The sequence below is a fragment of the Balaenoptera acutorostrata genome, chromosome X, assembly GCF_949987535.1.
Source record: "Balaenoptera acutorostrata chromosome X, mBalAcu1.1, whole genome shotgun sequence".
Taxonomy (NCBI): domain Eukaryota; kingdom Metazoa; phylum Chordata; class Mammalia; order Artiodactyla; family Balaenopteridae; genus Balaenoptera; species Balaenoptera acutorostrata.
The window spans coordinates 74,814,758-74,828,044 of NC_080085.1; the positions used below are offsets into that span (position 1 = coordinate 74,814,758).

Genomic DNA, 13,287 nt, shown 5'->3' on the forward strand with positions numbered 1-13,287 from the left:
ATACACTTACATACCAAGATGCATTAGAAAGAGTGCTTATAGTCGTCTGCCTGATGTCCTTGTGGTTGACAGGAAAGAAAAATCCATTTTGGTGATTTTTAAAAAGAGTTTGTCTTCATTACCATTCTATTAAAAGTTGCTGTACATTTCTGACATGTGACTAAATGAGCCAGATTGCTGGAGTGTTGTGTACTATTGATGGCTCTTAATGTTTCCAGCTTTGGGAAAAGGTTGACTTACATAATTCAGTATTTGCATATGCTTTGCATGTGCAGCTCAACTGGGGTCACTGTTAAACTTGCCTGTAATATAAATATTAGCTTAAATTCCAGGGTACTATAGTCAATTCATGGTTAGTTATTGTAGGTCATGATCTGAAATTGTGACTTTTAAGCCCTTCATGGTTATTTGAAATGTTTAATGAATTATATTTTAAAACTGTCAATGGGCTGTTAAATTCTGTTTGTGGTTTGCATTTAGTTTGCATGTCAATTGGACTTTAAGTAGGCATATGACTTGATACCGCCAGATGGTATCTGGATGATGCTGGAAAACTTTGGAGAATGAGGAAAGATTATTATACTGCTAAGGGAAATGTAAATTGAACAAAAGTTTATTTAAGCATTTGAGAGGTAAATGGAGGCACTGATGGCTACTTTTCATCTACGGTTTGATCAATTTTCTATTAAAATACTGAGTACATAAAGAAGAATTGGAAGTCTATAATTATCTTGGGTTTGTGGTAAATGAGAACCTTATATAGAAATCTACGTATGTTATTGATGGTTGCTATTATATGGAGCATAAAGTGAAGGTTCTTAGGGGAAGATAAATAGTGATTAATTTATGTTATGGAATATCCTATCATTATAGCAAAGCTGTATGATGGTTAACGTATAAAATGCATATATATCTAAGTAATTTTGAAAGCTTAACTGAAAATAAACTAATTTAAAACGGTGTGCAGAAATCCATTTTGAATTCAGTGTTTACATTGTGTTCAGGCTTTAAATTAATAATCACAGGAAAAAGTTTTCACAACTGAAAAGTATGTTTTGATAGATTGCTCCTAAAAAGGATTCAGAGACTGAGCCATAAGTGAAGTGATGGGGAAAAGTTTAAGATACTTTATTAATATTTTTTGGGGATTTGGAGTCATAGGAAGTATAGAATATGTTTCCCTTCTGGGGTTCCATGCAAAATTTGTTTCTAGCTTTTTTTTTATCCTTGTGTAATTCTGATAACAGTGCATTTTGTGGCTATCTTTTTTTTTTTTTTTTTTTTTTTTTTTTTTTTTCAGAGTAATGAGATTTTTACTCCATGTGTGTATTAGTTTCTGTGGCTGCTGTAACAAATTACCGCGAACCTGACACCTTAAACAATAGAAGTTTATCCTCCCACATTTCTGGAGGCCAGAAGTCAGAAATCAGTTTGAATGACCCCAAACCAGGGTATTAGCAGGGCTGGACTCCCTCCAGAGGCTCTAGGGGAGAATTTGCTTCTTGCTTCTTTTTTTTTTTTTTTTTTTTTTCTGATTTCTTTTTTTTTTTTTTTTTTCCACACACACACACTGTATTTTATTTTTACAAGAGATAGATAGACTGACACCAAGCATTGTACATGGATGACCACAACAAAAGCAACAATGATTGCAATTACCAAACATGAAACACACTTATACTATGTCATAACATTGACATTCAGTCCAGTAATCCTCCACTGTAACAGCTCCTTTACTTTGCAGTGAAAATTGATTTGTATATTCTTTTCCTCTGAGTCCTTGTGGGATTTTTTTTTTTTTTTTAATTCAGACAGAAAGTCACAAAAATTATACTCATCCTCATCAGTTCACTCAGTCCCATGTAATTAATTTCTTTTTTTTCATCTTGATCTTTTGTTAGCACTTTTATGAGTTCATCAGTTTTTCATTAGAGTTCTGAAAATGCTTATTCATTCAGTTCAGCAGTACAGTCAGTTACCAGAAACCTGTACTTGTCAGAGTCTTTTCCATGAATTTCTTGAAGATGAAACTCTTTTATAGGAACATATTTGCAAAATCATCAGAGTACACCCAGAACTGTCTGTAAATGACAAAAGACTTAAAAATGACCATGGTTAAAGATTTGATGAAAGTTCATAATAATGCAGTTGACAAGAAAATTAGTTATTTCTGAGATATACATTTTAAAGTAATAACTAGGATTATTACTTATAACATTATACCAGAACATATAAGATTTTTAGACGTTTCCTGTAATGTCTGAAACATTTATATTAACATATTTCCATACATATTTCCATACAAATACAAATATAAGATTTTTAGAAATTTCATGTAATGTCTGAAACATTTATATTAACATATTTCCATACATATTTCCATACAAATACAAATATAAGATTTTTAGAAATTTCATGTAATGTCTGAAACATTTATATTAACATATTTCCATACATATTTCCATACAAATACAAATATAAGATTTTTAGAAATTTCATGTAATGTCTGGAACATTTATATTAACATATTTCCATACATATTTCCATACAAATACAAATATAAGATTTTTAGAAATTTCATGTACTGTCTGAAACATTTATATTAACATATTTCCATACATATTTCCATACAAATACAAATATAAGATTTTTAGAAATTTCATGTAATGTCTGAAACATTTATATTAACATATTTCCATACAAATAACCCAATGAAAGTTTAGTATTAGTTGTTTTGTTTGTTTTTTTATACTGCAGGTTCTTATTAGGCATCAGTTTTATACACATCAGTGTATACATGTCAATCCCAATCGCCCAATTCAGCACATCACCATCCCCACCTCATCGCAGTTTTCCCCCCTTGGTGTCCATATGTCCATTCTCTACATCTGTGTCTCAACTTCTGCCCTGCAAACTGGCTCATCTGTACCATTTTTCTACGTTCCACATACATGCATTAACATACGATATTTGTTTTTCTCTTTCTGACTTACTTCACTCTGTATGACAGTCTCTAGATCCATCCACTTCTCAACAAATGACTCAATTTCGTTCCTTTTTATGGCTGAATAATATTCCATCGTATATATGTACCACAACTTCTTTATCCATTCGTCTGTTGATGGGCATTTAGGTTGCTTCCATGACCTGGCTATTGTAAATAGTGCTGCAATGAACATTCGGGTGCATGTGTCTTTTTGAATTACGGTTTTCTCTGGGTATATGCCCAGTAGTGGGATTGCTGGGTCATATGGTAATTCTATTTTTAGTTTTTTAAGGAACCTCCATATTGTTCTCCATAGTGGCTGTATCAATTTACATTCCCACCAACAGTGCAAGAGGGTTCCCTTTTCTCCACACCCTCTCCAGCATTTGTTGTTTGTAGATTTTCTGATGATGCCCATTCTAACAGGAGTGAGGTGATACCTCATTGTAGTTTTGATTTGCATTTCTCTAATAATTAGTGATGTTGAGCATCTTTTCATGTGCTTCGTGGCCGTCTGTATGTCTTCTTTGGAGAAATGTCTATTTAGGTCTTCTGCCCATTTTTGGATTGGGGTGTTTGTTTCTTTGATATTGAGCTGAATGAGCTGTTTATATATTTTGGAGATTAATCCTTTGTCCGTTGATTCATTTGCAAATATTTTCTCCCATTCTGAGGGTTGTCTTTTCGTCTTGTTTATGGTTTCCTTTGCTGTGCAAAAGCTTTGAAGTTTCATTAGGTCCCACTTGTTTATTTTTGTTTTTATTTCCATTACTCTAGGAGGTGGATCGAAAAAGATCTTGCTGTGATTTATGTCAAAGAGTGTTCTTCCTATGTTTTCCTCTAAGAGTTTTATAGTGTCCAGTCTTATATTTAGGTCTCTAATCCATTTTGAGTTTATTTTTGTGTATGGTGTTAGGGAGTATTCTAATTTCATTCTTTTACATGTGGCTGTCCAGTTTTCCCAGCACCACTTATTGAAGAGACTGTCTTTTCTCCATTGTATATCTTTGCCTCCTTTGTCATAGATTAGTTGACCATAGGTGCGTGGGTTAATCTCTGGGCTTTCTATCTTGTTCCATTGATCTATGTTTCTGTTTTTGTGCCAGTACCATATTGTCTTGATTACTGTAGCTTTGTAGTATAGTCTGAAGTCAGGGAGTCTGATTCCTCCAGCTCCATTTTTTTGCCTCAAGACTGCTTTGGCTATTCGGGGTCTTTTGTGTCTCCATACAAATTTTAAGATGATTTGTTCTAGCTCCGTAAAAAATGCCATTGGTAATTTGATAGGGATTGCATTGAATCTGTAGATTGCTTTGGGTAGTATACTCATTTTCACAATGTTGATTCTTCCAATCCAAGAACATGGTATATCTCTCCATCTGTTGGTATCATCTTTAATTTCTTTCATCAGTGTCTTATAGTTTTCTGCATACAGGTCTTTTGTCTCCTTAGGTAGGTTTATTCCTAGGTATTTTATTCTTTTTGTTGCAATGGTAAATGGGAGTGTTTCCATAATTTCTCTTTCAGATTTTTCATCATTAGTGTATAGGAATGCAAGAGATTTCTGTGCATTAATTTTGTAACCTGCAACTTTACCATATTCATTAATTAGCTCTAGCAGTTTTCTGGTGGCAGTTTTAGGATTCTCTATGTATAGTATCATGTCATCCGCAAACAGTGACAGTTTTACTTCTTCTTTTCCAATTTGTATTCCTTTTATTTCTTTTTCTTCTCTGATTGCCGTGGCTAGGACTTCCAGAACTATGTTGAATAATAGTGGTGAGAGTGGACATCCTTGTCTCGTTCCTGATCTTAGAGGAAATGCTTTCAGTTTTTCACCATTGAGAATGATGTTTGCTGTGGGTTTGTCATATATGGCCTTTATTATGTTGAGGTAGGTTCCCTCTATGCCCACTTTCTGGAGAGTTTTTATCAGAAATGGGTGTTGAATTTTGTCAAAAGCTTTTTCTGCATCTATTGAGATGATCATATGGTTTTTATTCTTCAATTTGTTAATATGGTGTATCACATTGATTGATTTGCATATATTGAAGAATCCTTGCATCCCTGGGATAAATCCCACTTGATCGTGGTGTATGATCCTTTTAATGTGTTGTTGGATTCTGTTTGCTAGTATTTTGTTGAGGATTTTTGCATCTATATTCATCAGTGATATTGGTCTGTAATTTTCTTTTTTTGTAGTGTCTTTGTCTGGTTTTGGTATCAGGGTGATGGTGGTCTCATAGAATGAGTTTGGGAGAGTTCCTTCCTCTGCAATTTTTTGGAAGAGTTTGAGAAGGATGGGTGTTAGCTCTTCTCTAAATGTTTGATAGAATTCACCTGTGAAGCCATCTGGTCCTGGACTTTTGTTTGTTGGAAGATTTTTAATCACAGTTTCAATTTCATTACTTGTGATTGGTCTGTTGATATTTTCTGTTTCTTCCTGGTTCAGTCTTGGAAGGTTATACCTTTCTAAGAATTTGTCCATTTCTTCCAGGTTGTCCATTTTATTGGCATAAAGTTGCTTGTAGTAGTCTCTTAGGATGTTTTGTATTTCTGCGGTGTCTGTTGTAACTTCTCCTTTTTCATTTCTGATTTTATTGATTTGAGTCCTCTCCCTCTTTTTCTTGATGAGTCTGGCTAATGGCTTATCAATTTTGTTTATCTTCTCAAAGAACCAACTTTTAGTTTTATTGATCTTTGCTATTGTTTTCTTTGTTTCTATTTCATTTATTTCTGCTCTGATCTTTATGATTTCTTTCCTTCTGCTAACTTTGGGTTTTGTTTGTTCTTCTTTCTCTAGTTTCTTTAGGTGTAAAGTTAGATTGTTTACTTGAGATTTTTCTTGTTTCTTTAGGTAGGCTTGTATAGCTATAAACTTCCCTCTTAGAACCGCTTTTGCTGCATCCCATAGGTTTTGGGTCGTCGTGTTTTCATTGTCATTTGTCTCTAGGTATTTTTTTATTTCCTGTTTGATTTCTTCAGTGATCTCTTGGTTATTTAGTAACGTATTGTTTAGCCTCCATGTGTTTGTCTTTTTTACGTTTTTTTCCCTGTAATTCATTTCTAATCTCATAGTGTTGTGGTCAGAAAAGATGCTTGATATGATTTCAATTTTCTTAAATTTACTGAGGCTTGATTTGTGACCCAAGATGTGATCTATCCTGGAGAATGTTCCGTGTGCACTTGAGAAGAACGTGTAATCTGCCGTTTTTGGATGGAATGTCCTATATATATCAATTAAATCTATCTGGTCTATTGTGTCATTTAAAGCTTCTGTTTCCTTATTTATTTTCATTTTGGATGATCTGTCCATTGGTGTAAGTGAGGTGTTAAAGTCCCCCACTATTATTGTGTTACTGTCGATTTCCTCTTTTATAGCTGTTAGCAGTTGCCTTATGTATTGAGGTGCTCCTATGTTGGGTGCATATATATTTATAATTGTTATATCTTCTTCTTGGATTGATCCCTGGATCATTATGTAGTGTCCTTCCTTGTCTCTTGTAACATTCTTTATTTTAAAGTCTATTTTATCTGATATGAGTATAGCTACTCCAGCTTTCTTTTGATTTCCATTTGCATGGAATATCTTTTTCCATCCCCTCACTTTCAGTCTGTATGTGTCCCTAGGTCTGAAGTGGGTCTCTTGTAGACAGCATATATATGGGTCTTGTTTTTGTATCCATTCAGCCAGTCTATGTCTTTTGGTTGGGGCATTTAATCCATTCACGTTTAAGGTAATTATCGATATGTATGTTCCTATGACCATTTTCTTAATTGTTTTGGGTTTGTTTTTGTAGGTCCTTTTCTTCTCTTGTGTTTCCCACTTAGAGAAGTTCCTTTAGCATTTGTTGTAGAGCTGGTTTGATGGTGCTGAATTCTCTTAGCTTTTGCTTGTCTGTAAAGCTTTTGATTTCTCCATCAAATCTAAATGAGATCCTTGCTGGGTAGAGTAATCTTGGTTGTAGGTTCTTCCCTTTCATCACTTTAAGTATTTCATGCCACTCCCTTCTGGCTTGCAGAGTTTCTGCTGAGAAATCAGCTGTTAACCTTATGGGGGTTCCCTTGTATGTTATTTGTCGTTTTTCCCTTGCTGCTTTCAATAATTTTTCTTTGTCTTTAATTTTTGCCACTTTGATTACTATGTGTCTCGGCGTGTTTCTCCTTGGGTTTATTCTGTATGGGACTCTCTGCGCTTCCTGGACTTGGGTGGCTATTTCCTTTCCCATGTTAGGGAAGTTTTCGATTATAATCTCTTCAAATATTTTCTCTGGTCCTTTCTCTCTCTCTTCTCCTTCTGGGACCCCTATAATGCGAATGTTGTTGCGTTTAATGTTGTCCCAGAGGTCTCTTAGGCTGTCTTCATTTCTTTTTATTCTTTTTTCTTTAGTCTGTTCCGCAGCAGTGAATTCCACCATTCTGTCTTCCAGGTCACTTATCCGTTCTTCTGCCTCAGTTATTCTGCTATTGATTCCTTCTAGTGTAGTTTTCATTTCAGTTATTGTATTGGTCATCTCTGTTTGTTTGTTCTTTAATTCTTCTAGGTCTTTGTTAATCATTTCTTGCATCTTCTCAATCTTTGCCTCCATTCTTATTCCGAGGTCCTGGATCATCTTCACTATCATTATTCTGAATTCTTTTTCTGGAAGGTTGCCTATCTCCACTTCATTTAGTTGTTTTTCTGGGGTTTTTTCTTGTTCCTTCATCTGGTACATAGCCCTCTGCCTTTTCATCTTCTCTGTCTTTCTGTAACTGTGGTTTTTGGTCCACAGGCTGCAGGATTGTAGTTTTTCTTGCTTCTGTTGTCTGCCCTCTGGTGGTTGAGGCTATCTAAGAGGCTTGATGGGAGGCTCTGGTGGTGGGTAGAGATGACTGTTGCTGTGGCGGTCAGAGCTCAGTAAAACCTTAATCCACTTGACTGTTGATGGGTGGGGCTGGGTTCCCTCCCTGTTGCTCTGGCGATCAGAGCCCAGTAAAACCTTAATCCACTTGACTGTTGATGGGTGGGGCTGGGTTCCCTCCCTGTTGCTGTGGCGATCAGAGCCCAGTAAAACCTTAATCCACTTGACTGTTGATGGGTGGGGCTGGGTTCCCTCCCTGTTGGTTGTTTTGCCTGAGGCAACCCAACACTGGAGCCTACCCGTGCTCTTTGGTGGGGTTAATGGCAGACTCTGGGAGGGCTCACGCCAAGGAGAACTTCCCAGGACCTCTGCTGCCAGTGTCCTTATCCCCACGGTGAAACAGAGCCACCACTCGCCTCTGCAGGAGACCCCCCAACACCAGCAGGTACGTCTGGTTCAGTCTCCCACAGGGTCACTGCTCCTTCCCCTGGGTCCCGATGCACACATTACTTTGTGTGTGCCCTCCAAGAGTGGGGTCTCTGTTTCCCCCAGTCCTGTCACAGTCCTGCAATCAATTCCCACTAGACTTCAAAGTCTGATTCTCTAGGAATTCCTCCTCCCTTTGCCGGACCCCCAGGTTGGGAAGCCTGACGTGGGGCTCAGAACCTTCACTCCAGTGGGTGGACTTCTGTGGTATAAGTGTTCGCCAGTCTGTGAGTCACCCACCCAGCAGTTATGGGATTTGATTTTACTCTGATTGCGCCCCTCCTACCGTCTCACTGTGGCTTCTCCTCTGTCCTTGGACGTGGGGTGTCCTCCTTGGTGAAGTCCAGGGTCTTCCTGTCAATGATTGTCCAGCAGCCAGTTGTGATTCTGGTGCTCTCGCAAGAGGGAGTGAGAGCACGTCCTTCTATTCCGCCATCTTGGTTAATCCTTGTGGCTATCTTTATCAGAAATATTGGTGATGGTTGTATTCTTTATTTACGAGTTTCTTTAAGAGAGATAACCACTTTAATGTATGAGACCTGTCATATCCGGAAGTTTGTTTTATTCTGCTGCTTTTGAAATTGTTTTGTTAATGACTTTAATTCAACCATTATTGTTGAACCCAGGAGATGGACTTCAAATCAATTCACAATGTTTCTTCCTTCTAGCCTCCTTTTGGTCCTAAAAATATGTGTGTAAAGTGTTTGTATTGCTGTTGCTGTTGTTTTGAGGAATGATAGTTAAGGGGCCTCTGGATATATTTCCTATAGATTCATTGTTGTACACTTGCTGTTGTGATATGGGAAGCAAGAAAAAATGAGGGGATGGCAAAGAGGAAAAAGGGATGTTATTAACAGTTGATAATTGTGTGAATTGTGTGCAAGATGAACACAAACATTGCCCATAGTAGAATGTTAATAGTCTGTAATAATTTAGGAAAATTTTAGGTAAGCATGTTTTAGAACATCTGTTAAAGATTGCTAGTTCCTGGGCTCATGTCCAAAAGAAGGCAAGATTACTATCAAGACAATAGTTTAAAATACATTATAAAGTGCTATGGTTTACTTATTGTAGTCATGTTAGCATCCGTAATGTTAGGCTAACTTTCCTTATCCTCTGCTCAAAGGTATTTCTTCACAAATCCCAACCTTATAAGGGAAAAGTAGACAACTATTTTAATTTGTTACCATTTTCGTGATGACATATCTGTGGCTACCACAAGTGTAATGTGGATAGTACTTGAAAGATATTAAGAAATTCAAAATATGTGAGAAAGATTTCACATTGCATAAGAAAACAAATGGAATTCTTGACGCTACTCAAAGATATTGGTATTTGTTATTAAACTGGAAAACAGGCTGATATTTTGATAAGGGAGTTATTCCTTAGAGACAAAGGCTCCAAATTAGAGCTATCTATACACATTCATTTTAGAGATTTATAACTAAAAGAGTAGGACATATTCCAAGTCTTATTTTCTTCAATAATTCTGAAGCCTAGAGAATCTATATCTTATCATACCAGCACCACTATTATGTCTCCTAAAGAAAGAGTTAAGCTAGAAACTATCTACACATCAGTACATTATAATGTTTAAAAAGAAAGTTACTTCTTTTTGTTAAACAAAGTGATGTTCAGCTCAAAGATTTTTGTTTGCTTTTATAAGTAAAAAAGTTTGAACCTTGTAACTATTTTGGGAGTGAGAACATGAACAAGGAATATTGTTAAATAAAAGTCTGTGGATATAGGAACATTCTTAAATTATAAAACAATGTTAAATCCCATAAGTACCATTAATTTCTCAAAGAGATACTAGGATATATTAAAACTTCATTTAAAAAAATTCAACAAGAGTGAAATATAGATTTTTTTTTACTATTTTATAGGATCAATTTTGATGTGATTTCCCTTTGTCCAAACAATGTAACTAATGTAATAATTTAACATGCGCTGTCTCTTTTAGGACTGGATCTGCCATTTATGATGATGCCTCATCCCCTACTTCCAGTCAGCTTACCTCCTGCATCAGTTGCCATGGCAATGAATCAGATGAACCATCTCAATACTATTGCCAACATGGCTGCTGCAGCCCAGATTCACAGTCCACTCTCCAGAGCTGGGGCCTCAGTTATAAAGGTAAGAATCATGATTTAGAAGAGGACAACGGTGTTAATTACATGTAAATTTTGATAAAATGATAGCAATACCACTAGATCTTCAGTATAAACACACAGCTCATTGACTCAGTTGCTTAGCATAAAGTATTGATGAGTTTGATTTCTGACTAGGCCTGCTAAGGTGTTTTTTGTTTTTTATTTTTGTTATTGTTGTTGTTTGTTTTCATTAAATGACCACAGATATGACCTTTAATTCTAGCTTCCTGTCCTGCATTCATGAGAACAGTGTGTAGGAGGTGTGCCCACCTAAGGACAGAGTAGAAGAATGTCCAAAATCCATTCCCCTTGCTGGTGTGAAAGAAAGTAACCACTGTATCTTTTTGGTGTTTGTGATGCGGTTGTGGAGTAGTATATACCATACAAGACTTATAGTCGGAAAGACCTGAATTTCAATTCTTTTTCTGCCAATTAATAGCTGAATGACCTTGGATATGACAATTAACCCTCCTGAACTTGTTTCCACAACTGTAAAATATAGGTGATAGTAATAATCTATCCCACTTATTTCATTGGCTGTCTGGAGATAATATGAGTAAAACATAGTTTAAAACTGTGAAACATTAAATAAATACTTATGATAATTTATATCATTATCATCATATTCTAGAATAAAATTTTTCAAAATTTCAGGACAACTGGGTAATGAAACACAAAGAATATTTTATAATCCTCCTTATGTCTCCTATTAGTTTGGCACATGGTCTCTCTGCCCTCCAAGTAACACGTGAACTAAGCTCTTTAATGTATTTTTCCTTTTGTTGAGGAGATAATATAAGGGTATATAGGATCAAAAGAGTATAGTTAATCCAGGCAACCCTTGATTTGTTCCTTTGTTCCTTCATTTATTCAACAAATATTATACTCTTGATATATACACATCACAGAGAGCAATATAGGATATGAATAGGACATAATTCCTGACTTCCAGGACTCATAAACTAAATTTAAGACAAACAACAAGTACTATTTAACTTACATAACAACACAGACTGTGATGGATAGCATAGAGAATCACCAAGTATCACAAGAATTTAGAGGAGGGAGAGATCAAACCTAGATTGGAGAAAGAGGGAGCAGGAATCACAAATGGCATTACAGTTGATGGATTTGAGCTGGGCCTTGAAATATTGATATGATTTTAATAGATGCACATGGGAGTGAAAGAAGTGAAGGCAGAAGAAATGTGAGATTCTAGACATTTTTGTTCCATTTTAAATTAGCTTCCAGTTTGGGGGACTTCTAAAACAATGAAGAAAATTTAAAACATAACCTTTGTAGGAAAGGAAAAGAAAAACTGATAAATTTTTATTAAGCTCCATATATATTTCCATGGCCAAGAGGCAGTGTGCTTCCTGTAAAGGTTGTGGTCCTCAGTGAATTAGTCTACCCCAGCTAATCAGAGCTCTGTTTGAATACTTGATCAGAATGTAAACCAGGAATCGGAGTTGTCTTTGAGACAAAAAATCACCCATGAACATTATTTAAAAGATGGAATAAGTTTCCTATGATTTTGAAACTGGATGGCTACTACATAAATGTGACCCCACACAAAACAGGGAAACTCTATTATGAAACAAAACATGATTTACAGTAATGGAATTGTCACGCTTACTTTGAAATGATGAAAAAATACTCTCAATAGAGGTATGATTATGGCTCTTCAGAAGTACCTTTGTTTACTTTCTTAATGACCATTACTCAGACTGAATCAGCTACATTTTGTTTGAATGTTTGGGACTTTGGATAGTTTTGTGATGAATTTGGATCAAAGAGGCACTTGGGGACGGAGTTCATGACTAGTATTTGGTTATCGGTGGAGATAACGATTGAAATGGAAAGGATAATTATCTTTTCCTTTAATAATTCAAATATTGTTAATGTATAAAAGCAATATAGCTATATTTCTGTTTATTGCTGATTTGTCTACTTCATATGCAACCTATTTTAAGAGAAAGTCAGAACCTTCACAAACACAATTGGATGCTGTTTTGTAAAAGTTGACATAGATCGCATGGTTAAGTCCTGCAAATATGCAGAAACCATTTTACGCTGAAGAAAATTACATCTACTTTCATATAGTTATTTTGACTAAAGTCAGTTGAAAACAAAATATTTATTTTGAATTCCTTTTGATAAATTTCTCTGCAAATCTATTGAAGTAGATTTCCATCAGAGGATGAGAAGGAAATAAAAAAAAAAATTACAAAGAGTTGATTTCAGTGAATACGTAGTGAGAAGCTTTTAATATAGTTGCCAAGTTTTGCTTGTTTATTTTTTCAAAGGTGCTATTGTATATAGTAACATTATTAGTTTTAAAATAATAATTCACAGGAACTACCATAACAAAATATTTTAATTAATTGACAAATTAGGTGTTCATATGTTAAAACCTCACCCGTTCTTTCAAGAACAGTTATCAATATGATACTAGCTATATGGTACCCAATTATATGGACAGAAATTTCACACCTCTGTTGATCTATATTTCAACGGAAATTTGTTTTCAATGTGCTTCTTGGTGAAGCACGTTTTCAAAGTTCAATCTATTAGAATATCACATGCAGTGGGCAAACCTATGAATTGAGAGTTTATCATGTACTACTACTTGTGGCATACAGGAACTATTCAAAAAAAAACACATTTTCTCTATTACATTTACAGATTATTTTTATCCTGGTAGTTTTTCATAAAAAAACAGATATTTAAATTTGTATTACTCATTGTAATTACTCACAAAATATTTGCATTGAAGTAATCAGATCTTTTATATTATATTTACCATTTAGAGGTAAACTGT

At 35.3% G+C, this 13,287-nt stretch overlaps 1 protein-coding gene across 1 annotated transcript in view; it reads left to right on the forward strand.

Annotated features, from left to right (window-relative positions):
• Nucleotides 1-13,287, forward strand: part of DACH2 (dachshund family transcription factor 2) — a 648,107-nt gene that overhangs the window by 475,182 nt on the left and 159,638 nt on the right. Inside the window, exon 6 of the mRNA XM_057539119.1 lies at nt 10,277-10,449. Coding sequence (XP_057395102.1) covers nt 10,277-10,449 — 173 coding nt within the window. The remainder of the gene's footprint in view (nt 1-10,276; nt 10,450-13,287) is intronic.